The following is a 12612-nucleotide window of genomic DNA, read 5'->3' as shown; positions in this document are numbered from 1 at the left end:
CCGTTTTGCAGATAACGGGGAATGGAGACCAACTGCCGAAAACTAGTGTCGGCGTGTGTGCAATTAGGTAAGAGTCGTTTCTTCCGCCAGGGTCACCCGACGGGAGACCGCGACACGCGAGGGCGGCGAGAGGGCACTGATCCCGTGGCGAGGCCGCGCGAGGGGCGCTTCCCGGAGGGGCCGGCCAGAGCAGGAAGGAAATCAGAACCAGGACGCCGGTGGCCTCTCCCGGTGGGGGGTTGTGGATAGGGAGGGAGCCTGTCGCCGCGTGTCGAAGCCCCGGGCCTCCGCCTCCCGGCGGGAGCTGCTGACAGCCGGGGAGGCGCGGAGAGAGAACGCCGCCCTGCGCCGGGTTGCCAGAGGGTCCGGGAGACGGGAGTGTCCTCCGCTCTTTCCTCTAACTGGGTCTTTGCTCTTTGTCCCTCTTTCTCCTCCGTCCTGCCTCCCTCTCCCACCCTCCTCGACCGCCGCTACTTTCCGCCGCCATCCGGGCCGTCTCTCTCCCGGCACGTGGGGCGGGCGCGCGTGGCCCAGGCGTGCAGCCGGCGGCCGTTGAATGCCTCTTCCCCAAAGACTCCGAAATCAAAAAGGTCGAGTTCACGGACTCTCCCGAGAGCCGGAAAGAGGCGGCCAGCAGCAAGCTCTTCCCGAGGCAGCATCCCGGCGCCAATGGTAAGGTCGAGAACGAGGCGCAGGCCGCGCGCTGGGCACCAGCCTCCGGTCCTCTGGGGCTCGGGTGAGGCGCACGCAGGCGAGGCCGCCAGACTGGGCGCGCCTGCTCGGAAATTGGCCTCTGGTTGGGACGGGAAGCAGCCGTGCAAGGAACGTTAATTCCTTTCCCCAAATTATACTGCACTCCTGAGACCCATCACCTCTCCCTCTCCCTCTCGCTCTCTCCTGATGATCTCCTGATGTGTGGCCTGATCTGCGCACACCCCCAACCTACCTCTCTGTGCCGCTAGCTGGCGTGGAAAAGTGGTCCAACAGCGACCTCTGTCGCTCACCACGTCCCACTGCATGCAGCAGCGGCAGGGCCCACCCCGTACCGACGGCCCTTGGCCGCGCCCCTCCCAGGCTTGTGGGCGCGGGGTTTACCGCGGAAGGCCAGCACGCGAGGCTCGGGCTGGCGTAGGTTCGCCCCGGCGGCGAGGTGGAGGAGCTGACAGCAGCCCTGCAGAGCCTGAGGGCAGCAACTGCGCGCAGCGGCCGAGGGTGGAATGGAGTGGGTGCCCCTGTCGACACGAACCTACCTGTTGTGCTGGTTGCGGGATCTCGGGTTTTGGTGGTGTGGTTGATTGGTTTCACTCTGGCCGAGGCAAGGGATATTGCTGCTCAAAGTGTGCAGGCTTGTGTAAAACTTAAAACGTCTCCTACGCACAGATCTTGTTGAATTGAAACGTGTCTTTTAGGTGTGTGTGTGAGAGAGAGAGAGAGACAGAGAGAGACAGAGACAGAGAGACAGAGAGGGGATGAGAGGACAACCTTTCCTTTGGAATACATGAAAAACTCAAATTTACCGTTCGTCTCTTCTCCGTGTTTTCCAGGCCCCTTAATAAATAAGTGCCTATCCTTAGGAGGTTGTTGACCTTTGATAACGTGAGGAGATAAAGCCCTCACAGTCCTCGGCCCCTAACCCCCTCTTTCCGGATTAAAGTGTAAGGATACAAATGTAATGTGTGCTAGAGGGGAGCGAATTGGGACCCCCGCCAAGTAAACAAACCGTATTACCGAGAAGAAAACAAAAGCCCCGCACTGGGCTTCCCAGTGAATCTGAGAGAAAAGCATCATTTGTTGGAATAAAACGTCTAAAGTGGTGTGGAGCACAGCGGCCTCGACACTGCGCAATATCGCTAAGTCCTCCTGCTGGGCCAGTTAAACGCTCACTTGTCCGGGATTAACCCCATGGGGTTAAATGGGGCCATGTAGAGATAACGTCGGGTGATTTCTGTCATTAAGATTGTGTTAAATTCTTCTTCTGTTTGATAATCGGTCGTAAAAATAAATTATTACACCAGAGTATGTTTGGGATATGGTTAAAAATCAAGAGCAGCGATGACTCCCGGGGAAAATGCTTTGTGCGTGTTCAGCGCCGGCTCCGGCCAGGCTAGGGGAGCTCCCCAATCTCGCTTCGCACAGCGCGGGCCGGCCGCGGCCCAGCCGAGGTTGACATTTCTCGCAGCGCTGGGAGCCGAGAGATGCAAAATGTCTCCTCCCACCCCAACCCCAACCCAGTGTTTTCTTGACCCCAGGAATGGTTTCTGAGGACAGGTGGCTTCCACAAGAGCTTAGGACCCCTTGGAGGGGAAGCCTGAGGTGGGATGGGGGCTTCCTAGGTGGGCAAGAGGCGGCGGAGAGCCGGCGAGTCCTGTCTGCTCCTCTCACCGTCCAGGCAGGCGCTCCTGGGCGTTCGCTTTTGGTAATTAGTAAACAAATAAAGAGCTAGAAATAACAAACGATTGTTTTCTTAACCATTATGTTCAGGCCCGGATTATTTTAGTGCAAGGATAGGCTCTTCCCCACACAGCTAATAGTCTGTTTTCTACTTTTTGGACCGAAGAGGAAAATTGCTGCCCAAACATGTGTAATGCCATTAATTAAGAAGAGACACGTGATAGGAAAAATGCTGAAAATCTTGATTTTATTGGCTTTTAGGGAATGGGGTTAGACCAAAAATGTCACACACGAGTGGGCAAAGCCATAGAAGAAAGGTTGCCAGAGTCCCCTTTACTGAATATAAGTAAATTAACTTATGGAATATGCAAACTCCTAGCGACAGCCTGCGAAAGAAAGAAAGAGAAAGAAAGAAAAGAAAAGAAGGAAAGAAGGAAAGAAAGAAAGAAAGAAAGAAAAAGAAAGAAATGATTTTTTCTCCTTAACTTTTTTATAGTTTTTATTTGCTTTTAAAAAGAAAAGTGTTTACAATGACATGCGATTTTAGAAAAGGGCCATGCTATTCTATTATTGGCACTATTCTTCCTCATCCCCCCAAAACACGGTGTCCTCGTTGAAGGCTGAAAACGTTTTCAGAGTGGACAGTGTCGACCTCTGGGAGGCCCGGCCTCTGCGTCCCATCGCAAGCGAGTCCCCATCCCCTTGATACCCACAGCCTGGCTAGAACCCCGAAACGGGAGGGGGCAGGGAGTAGGCTGAAGACCCCCTAAAGCCAGGGGTTTGAGAGAGGGTGGAGAGAGGGGTGGCTAGGTATGGCAGGTGAAGAGAGGAAGAGTTGACAAGTTAAACAGCATCCCCCAGACAGAAGGGGCAAAGGCCCGCTTAGAACATCCCCCTAGAACAGAGGTCCTGGCTTTTCCTCGCTTTGGGGGTCCCGAAAGGGGCTCCGTTTGGAGAAACTCAAAAAGTTGTCTTCGCCTTCGGGAAGAGGATGGAATGATCCTCCCCTGTCAATACCTTTAAAGTTTCGGGGCCGTGGCTCTGGATTCAGAGCTGTAATCGACCGAGCTGCCGCCTCTCGGTCCCCGCGCCTGGCTTCGCGACCGGACCTGGGGCGGGTACATACGCCGGGCCTCCCCCAGCGATGCCATTAATTTTCAAATCGTTTTGGCAGAGCAGTTGGGCTGAAACTGGGCGCAGACTTCCTTCCCTAGGGACAGGGACTCCAAGGCCCCGCCGCGACACACACCGTCTCCAGCGGCAGCAGCCGGGTGCCCCTCTTCTTCAGAGCACCCGCGATAACCGCCCCCCCGCCCCGCCTTGGCGGCCGCAGAGCCCTGTTCACTCAATCCCCAAATGCTTGCGGAGCACATACACCGTGGATTCCTAATGTATCCCCCCCCCCGCCTCCCAAAACAAATCACCTGGTTTCCCTTCGCCGTTACAGAGCAACTTTAATGCGTGATCACAAGGAGCACCGCGAAAGCAGCCCAGACCACCTCTAGCAAAAGGCAGAATGGTGCTGCGGGGGGCGGCCCTCGGGCCTGAGCGTGGTCAGAAAGAAGGGGGTTGTTTAGAAGGGTGGAGGGCTCTTAGTGCGAAGAGGGGGCAGGGGACCGGGGCGTGCCGCAGAGGCGTGAGGTCTCCGGAAGCGCGGAGCTGGGGAAGGGGAGAATTACATTTTTTTTCTACCCACACCCCACCCCACGCCAAATCTGCAGCTTATCGGTAGAAGCTGCCTCTCCTTTCTGTGTGGGGTTTTTTTCCTCCCAAGAGGGGAAATTGTCCAAAAGTAGTCAGTCCCAGCGGATGCCCGCCAGCACAGTAGTCTTTACAGGTCGCTTCCCTCGGTACTGACGCGGGGCGCGCTCAAAGTTTCTCAAGGCTGGCTCGGCTGTCATCCCGCACCGCCCGCTGTTAATATATGCAGCAGTTGTTAGAGCGACTCGGGGGAGAAGGAAATGTATAACGAAAGCTTATTCGTGAGCAGGAATATACTAATGGAACAATCTGATGTCTTCTTAATCCTATGTAAAAAGCTTTGTCGTCTTCCTAATATTGACTGAATGGGTAATTAATGGCTCTTCATCTAGGCGAATACCCTGTAATCCAAAGATAGGCAGAAGACAACAAGCCCAAGGTAGAAGACAAAAGGCCCAACTGCGGCCGCCACCCTCCTTTCTCCCACCCCCCGCTCAGTGTCTTCAAATGGGAAAGTTTCCTCTCAGGAGAAAAAGGCAAGAGTGGGAGACTATACATGCCTTTCCTGGGCTAGACTTAATCACAGAACCTGGCCGCCCAGCTCAATTCTCCACTACTCCGTCTTTCCCCCACCAGTCCTTCCCTCTGCTTTTCTCTCTTCTCCATTCCTCTAGAAAGTCTCCCCCATTGTGGCCCTGACCAGCACCTTTTACCCCAAGACACCCATCTTTCATTTAGAGAAGTGATTGATAACAGAGGACCAACATACAAGGTCTTCAGAAGGCTCAGGCAAAGGATTGAGCTCCTTTCTGATCCTGATGGACGCTCCTTTCTTTTACAACCTAAGGCAGACACTCTGTGAGGACTAAGGTAGTTGGGAAGGGAGGGAAGAAATGGATAGAAGGAGAGAGAGCAGGCAAAATTAGTATATGTGTTAAAGAGAGATCAGGAGTGATGCAGTCAACTTCATTGTGAGGATCTGACATGAAGAGTGCCCAAGATTCTCCCAGCGTGTTTTTAACAGGCTGACATTTTAATTTAAACCTTTAGAAGTAATATATTACTTGGGTTACGACAATGAGGTGGGTTCCTTTTTTGTGTGTGTGTCAGCTGACAGCTTTTAAAATATTATTTCACTAGGGAAATAAAAGCTTCATCTCAGATTATAGGTGGGTATTTTTGGATTTATGTGATTTATGGTCACCATGACAACTAATGCTGAATGTTAGCTACCAGCATGTCTGGGAAAGGGAAGACAGAAAGAAGGGGAACAAGAGAAATAGAAAGGGAGACGGGACATGAGCTGAAGAGGGAAAATAGAGAAAAGAGAAAGAGGAGCATTTCAATCCACTTTTTTTTTTTTTTAAGTAATTTTAGTTAGTCCCTTGTCATTTCTATCTCTCTGGACCTAGATGTTGATGTTTATCTCATTCCTCTATCTCTCTCTTACCCCTATACACAAATATACCGCTCTCTTTATTTTACTTTTCCACGACTAGTTGCAGTTCGGCGATTAAATGAGCGCCTAATAAACCTGTAGCATTACCAGGCTGATGTGAAAAGGCATTACAGCGCGTGGGTTTAGTGATTGCAGTAGTCCTCCCACCTCCCCGAGCCTCCTCGAATCTCTCGCTCCTCTCTCCACCCGCCAGTGTGGAGTGAAGAGAACCACCCAGCCAGCTATCCCAAACCTGAAGCCATGGTGTGGGAACGGAAATATGGGTACCATTTGCAGGGACCCAAAGAGGGTGGATGTTGCTCAGTATCTCTACAGACTTCTGATTCCGAAAAGAATCCGCCACTTTTTACAAACCTGCACTTTTTTATTCCATTTAGGGAATGGGGAGGGGGTGGGTGGAAATCAGCCACAATAAAGCCTTTAATTTCTGGGTGCTTCGGCTTCGTGACTGTGGTGGGAGGAGGATTTGCGTGCAGAGAAAAGCCAGGCAGGGGAAGGAGGGGAGGCAGAGCCGCTTCTCCGGGCAAGGTGCAAGGTCTCCCTCTGACCTCTGCGCCTAACACCGCACGCTCGCGCATACACACACTCACGCCTGTCACGTGCCTCCGACCTGAGTCCGGGCGGGTCTCGTCCTTGAGCTGGCCTGGACGGGAACAAGACTACCACCCCTCTACGGCCTGACAGCGCAAGGAGACATCTAATTGAACCATCTTCCAGGTGAGCTTTGAGGACAGATTTTTTTTTTTTTTCCAGAAGTCACGGGTCACTTGGTTGGGTCCCAGTTCATATCCCGGCCGCCGCAGCCGAGAGTTTGGCGGCGCTACCCAACCCATCTCGCCGCGATGGCCAGAGGGCCTTTGTGCAACTAACCCTGAAGAGTGTGAAATTAAATAAGACCTTAAGACTGGTAATCGGTGGCAAATACCAGCTCAAAACACGCCTGACCCCGTGTCACACATTTCCCTCCTCAAGGGTCTTTCTTTGAAAGAATAAGAAAGAAAACCCGATTGAGACGATCCCTGATTTCTTCTGAGTGGAAAACCCAAACCCGCACTGGGCTTCCTGTCCTTTCCCCACCGCAGCTGTGCAGCACCTCCAGCTTCCCTGAACTGACTATGCTGATTTTTTTTCTGAATTGACAATTTCTGTGATGGAGGCCGAAGTCATAGTAATTTCTAGGACCAGTCAAAGAGGAGTGGGGGGCTGGCGGGTAGCAGTAGTTCTGAACTGACAGAATACCTAAGATTCCCTTACTTCCAGCTCCTTTGTCATCTGTATTGCCTATACATTTGCACCCACCGGTTTTTTGTAGATTAAATCTAAAAATTGTCCACCACCACTAGAGTTTTAACTGAAAAATGTTTCTTCGTTCCCCACTACACACTTGCTTTTCCTTATCTAGACTTTTCATGTTGGAGCACTCCTACCACCGGTGGAGTGAACCCTGTTGGGGCTGGAAAGAGTATCACCCAAACTCAGAGTGTGTGAAGTGACTAGAAGATTAGGAGAGAGTTGAAACTCTGGCTAGAAAAATGCAAAGAAATACCTCCCTGTCTCAGTTGGGGTTTTTTTGGGGGGGGCGAATATATTATGTATGTGTATTTCTATCTATAGATAGATATATGCATATGTATATATGATTTCGTTTTTGCTTAACCAGAGTTCTTCAAGTAATTTGTCTTTCTTTATTCTCCACTTGACTTTGCAATGGATCGATATAGTTTAAGATTCCTTATCTTTTCAGGCTTTCAGACTGATCACCAGCATTTCCACACTTTGGCACTATGAGGAGATGTCACTTGCCCTTGGATTTTTCACCCACTTTGGAGGCTGATTTAGGTCCTTCATACTGTATTTGCCTTGAGGAAAGTTCTGTTAGTCAACAGAGCCAATGAGCTTGAATCAAAATTCCATGGGTTTAATGAGAGATGGGCTTAGAAATCTACATGGCTCTGTGGAGCTTCTCAGCTCTCCTGAGTAAGGAGTTTTGAAAACGACTCAGAGCCTCCACCAAAAATTGCAACTCCAGGGTTTGAATGTTGAAGAGACAAGGGAAAAAAATATGCTCACTATGGAGGAGAATCTTTCATTCTTTGATGTGATGGAGTTTCTTTGTGATATGAAGGCTTGAGCGTATGGTATTGTGGGGATTGCAGCTATGCTGAGGTTTAAGAGAAGATACTAGAATATGATTAGTAAACACATTGGGCAGAAAAGGGCTGGATTCATATTGACTTACTTATAGGTCATCAGCTGGCAGTGCAATGGGAGGAAATATTTACTTTACACATATACTTTATGGTCTTGGGGGAATTAGAGGAAATTCAATAAGAAAATGGTGAGAAACATTTAAAACCCTTATTTAAAAGACTTAAGCAAATTAGGGTCTTATCAGATTAAAAACCACTACAAATGTAAGAGCATTGTCTTCGGTGAAACACTGGGGGGTCTGAGAAGGAGATTCTCCACCAAATCTCAGGGATAAAATGCATCATTTAAACACCAGATAATGAGCAGAATGTAAATTAATTTAACCTTCTTTACCAACAGGCTGCTTATGTAATATGTATAATTTAATGATAAGATTTCAGGACCTAATATAGGTGGATGTATGAGCCTCAGCTAATGCAGACCTGTCACATGAGGATGTGTTCTGCTCTAAGCAGGTGTGTGTATGCATGGACTGGGGTTAACTGGAATAAAAGGTTAAAACCAGAAATGCTGATTTAAAGCTTCCTATGAAGAAAGTTCCTCCTTGTAGCTAAATTCTTCTTAAAGTGGGATGATAATTTGGGGAGAGACTGAAGAATTCTCATTTGGTTCTTGGACTGTTCTCAAGCTTGTTTAAGATGGGGGAGGAGTTGCAGATATGGTGGGGGGGGGGGAGGCGGGAGCAGGGCAAAGGAGAGACACATAGGTTACAAACATATTTGTAGTCTGCTTCGTCCACTCTGCCTCAGACTGAAAAGTTTCCCAATCTTGGGAACAAGGACAAGGAGGGAGTTTTCTGAAGATACCTCATACTGGCGTTGCAAATCATTGACTGTAATGTCAAACAAATACACATTCAGGGATGATACCACTAACTCCACAATAAAGCAATCGTCAATGCAGAAACCCAGGGGAGATTAGTTTGTGCTCTCCAGCTGACCTAAGCCGGAGGACAAAAGGACTTTCACAAATTATTTTGAATGATATCTTTGAATTTCTTTCTTTAATTTCTTTGGAAATAGAGCTGTAAAGATTTAGATGTCCCCAAAGGTGTTTTTTCCTTTTGTTTTAAATAAATGAACAAGGCTTTGCTTTTCCTTGCTGAACGTTCTCCTAGGCGTTTGCCCACAACCTACTGCCTCTGCCTGCTTGGACTCCAACAATTCAAGACAGCCTGGAGCTCCTAGGAATAGAAAATGACTTAAAAATTATCCTTGGAATTGGTTATTTGGCAACATTCTTAATTGTATGGAAATTCATTAAAGCATATTTTATATATAATTAGCTCAAGGTTGTTGGTTCTACAGGCTTTATGGGTTTGAATCTGGTAACAAAGTAAACAAGAGAGTTGAATTTAAAGCGTGGCTCTCTCGGGTTAGGATGAGCTTAAAACAGTGTATAAGGAATTTGAAAGCTCTAGGATATGTGTCTTAATCAACGTTAAGTAGAATGGATAAGCTTTCAGCATTTTGAAAATGCTGGGTTAGGGTTTCTAGTCTATTGTGTGTTTTCTGTCTGGGGACTAATAAGCATTACAGAGAACGTGATCTGAGTCGACTTTTTATTCTTGTATAAATCCAGAGTGAACCACCAAACAGTTGTTCGTTTAAAGTCAAGGTAATTTTCTTTTGACGGATCCATTTGCTTCTCGATTTCTAATTTATTAGCCTCTCTTGGCTCTGTCTTCTTTGCAATTAAAGTAAAGCTTCTTCAGATTAGCTCCGCAGCATTCACTTGACAGGCTGTTTGGAAAATTTAAGATCGGAGAGATGATTTGTTGGTGTTCTGAAATTTTTCTGGTTTTAAGTAGCATGTCTCCTCTCCATACGGGGGAGAAAAACACCTCTCGGTAGGAAATGAATGTAGTGAGACACAAAAGGAAGGAGGGGAGGGTGGCTGGGTGTCTTGTTGATCCTTATACCTCTCAGCCTTCGATCTTTCCGCTTCTTTCTGACGAGCCTTTTACTCGCAGCCCCATCTTTCCACCTCCCCACCAGAACTAAAAGCCGGATCGTCTTTGGCCGGGCCGGAGCAGAATTCCCGGGAGCCGCCGGGTGTAGACTCGGCGGGCACAGCGAGGTATTAGCCCGGCCCCGCACAGCTGATAGGTGCAGACAGGACTGTCCCTCGGTTGCGGCTCGGGGGCTCCTGATTGGTGCGGAGTCACGTCACTCCAGCCGGCGAAGGGTCTGGGAGGAGGCGGGGAGGGTTGGGGAGGGCCGCGGCCGAGTGACGTCTCGGCACCAGGAAGCCCGCCTCTGGTTTTAAGATGTTAGGCCAACAGGGAAGCTTGGAGCCGCAGAGCTGGTCCGTCGCTCGCCTGGGTGCTGGGACCTGAGCTGCGGCGAGGCCGGGCTCGAGCTCGACCGCCCGAGGGAGTGTGCGTGTGCGCACCGCGGAGGGTGCGCCCGGAGGCCCGCGCCGCTGCCGCCGCCGCCGCCGCAGGAGATCTAATATCAGCTACCTGTCCCTGTCACTCTTGACACTTCGCTGTCAGGGCTGCCGCGCGGGGGGCGGGCAGAGCGCAAACGGCGGCGTTAGCCTTCCTTATTGGAGGGGTACTTGAGGGAGGGAGGGAGGGAGGGAAGAAAGGGGTCTTTGCCCACTCTTGTTTCGCTTTGGAGCTTGGAAGCCTGCTCCCCAAAGACGCTCCGAACCGTGCTCTCCTACCCACATCCCCATGTCTCCTTTGGCCCGCTGACTTCGGCCGCCGGACCCTTTCGCTTGAGCCTTCCGAAGGGGACGGGGGCGGCTCGGCTCGAGGACTTTGCCGGGGTTGTGTTCCCTGCTCTGCCCGCGGCGGCCACCGCGAGGAAACTCCGCGCCTAGAGCGGGAAGCGAAGCAGGCGGCGTCGGCGACGGGGCTTCGGCCGGGCGGCAGCCCAGGACTCGTAGGGCGGCGCGCTCCTTCGTCCATGAACTGCATGAAAGGCCCGCTGCACTTGGAGCCCCGAGCAGCAGGGACCAAGCTGTTGGCCGCCTCCTCGTCCTCCTCCTGTCACCATCCCCAGCCGCTGGCCATGGCTTCGGTCCTGGCTCCCGGTCAGACCCGCTCCCTGGACTCTTCCAAGCACAGGCTGGAGGTGCACACCATCTCTGACACCTCCAGCCCCGAGGCCGCAGGTAAGGCGCCGCGTGGCCCCGCGCCGCTCGGCCCTTCTCTCCCCCGAGGAAGCCGGCCCCTCCTGGGGGAGGCGTGGTGGGAGTGGTCCTGCAGCCCGCTCCCCCCCAGAACTTCCGGAGCCAGGGTTGTGTTGACCCCTCGTCCCTTTCGCTCTGCCTGGACTGCCCGGCTGGGGTGGCGCGATTCACGCGGGCAGTTCTGCCGCCCTCCCTATGCCGACCCTGGCCTCCTTTCTGTTTTCTGGGTCACAAAAATCCCAGCATCTCCATTCGAGGACCTTCAGAGGCCGCTCCCCCAGCCCCCATGCGGCCCCTGTTCCGCTCTCGGCTTTCAGCTCCCAAGAAGCTCCACTTGTTAGAAAACTATTTGTGAAACTACGCCTCAGAAGAACAGGCGGTTTTCCTAAAGGGCAGAGGAACTTGGGTGCCTCGCCGAATCCCGAAGCCTACTTTTCCTAGCCTTCCGAAACCGCATCGAAATCTAAGCTTTTTACGAGGGGGTTCTGTAAAACGCGCGCGTGTGGGTGTCCCGGGAGATTTGGTGTGTCCACGCAGAAGCTTATAAATATACTTGAAAGCACAGGCTATAAAAATGACTGTGCCGTCGCAGTGAGATAAACGTGTAAATAAAACGTGCGGCGCTGGGGGAGGAGAGGCGGTGGGGCGCGCACACCCACACTCACGTCTGCACACCCCGCAGACGCAGCGCTTTCCCTGGCCCGGAGCGGCCGCTCCACACCCTCCTCCCCCGCCAGGCAGCCCAGCTCTTCCCCGGCCTCTGCCGCCTGGTCCAGTTGGCGTTCGCGGGTAGCAGGTGGGCATGCTGACGGGGACCGCTGTGTGTTTCATTTTCAGAGAAAGATAAGAGCCAGCAGGGAAAGAATGAGGACGTGGGCGCCGAAGACCCGTCCAAGAAGAAGAGGCAGCGGCGGCAGCGGACTCACTTCACCAGCCAGCAGCTGCAGGAACTGGAGGCCACTTTCCAGAGGAACCGCTACCCGGACATGTCCACGCGCGAAGAAATCGCCGTGTGGACCAACCTTACGGAAGCCCGAGTCCGGGTAGGAGCCCGCACGGAGGCTGGGAGGGCTAGCGGGGAGGGCGTTGCGGGGATGCCGGCCCTGTAGCCCGGGAGAGCGTGTGGAAGGCAGGGCTGTCCAGGAGGGCTCGGGTGGGTGCCTTTGCAAAGGCAGATGGCCTCTCACGGCGGCCCCAGTTGCGAGGTTACAGCTCCCTCTTCCGAGACTGGCCGCGGGCCTGGCGCAGGCGCCGGGAGCGGCTCCAGCTCAACGCCCCGACACACCGCGCGCTCCCAAACGCGGCCGCGTGCATTCCCCTGCACAGAGCATTGTGTTCCCGGCTTGTATTCGCCAGACGAGCGCTAATAAGATCCCTCCCAGGCCAGGAGCCGAGGACAGGCTCCAACCTGAGCGCCTTTAACAAGGAAAACCCGCCTGAGACACGTAAGGGTTTGCCCTCCCTGGAAAACTTCCGCGCCAGGCCTAGCCCGGCCCTTTCTCTCCTCTGCTCTCCCTCCTTACACAGTCTTTGCGGTTTTTCTGCCATTCAGATCTCTTCCACACCCTATCCCCTGGTTTTGTGATCTGTGGAAGCAGTTTTAATACACAACTGCTACCCTGCCAGTCCTCTTAGAAAGAAAAGAAAAAAGAAGAAAGACTTTTCGGTTTGGTTTATTTATCTTTTCTCAGGAGACTGTTACTCACACC

The 12612-nt window shown here is 52.1% G+C and overlaps 1 protein-coding gene across 3 annotated transcripts in view; it reads left to right on the top strand.

The window, feature by feature from the left end:
- The window catches only part of PITX2 (paired like homeodomain 2), a 274777-nt gene that overhangs the window by 4349 nt on the left and 257816 nt on the right, over window positions 1-12612 (top strand). The window contains exons 2-4 of one of the 3 annotated variants that reach the window (XM_082389201.1): window positions 12-67; window positions 535-672; window positions 11741-11946. In XM_082389201.1, the coding sequence (XP_082245327.1) occupies window positions 22-67; window positions 535-672; window positions 11741-11946 (390 nt within the window). In that variant the 5' untranslated portion in view covers window positions 12-21. Of the gene's footprint in view, window positions 1-11; window positions 68-534; window positions 673-9999; window positions 10886-11740; window positions 11947-12612 lie in introns of those variants that run through there. The other 2 variants (XM_082389202.1, XR_014243676.1) reach the window with 2 other exon arrangements.

Source organism: Balaenoptera borealis, assembly GCF_965194805.1.
Source record: "Balaenoptera borealis genome assembly, chromosome: 4".
NCBI lineage: Eukaryota > Metazoa > Chordata > Mammalia > Artiodactyla > Balaenopteridae > Balaenoptera > Balaenoptera borealis.
This window is presented reverse-complemented; position numbering and strand designations above follow the sequence as displayed.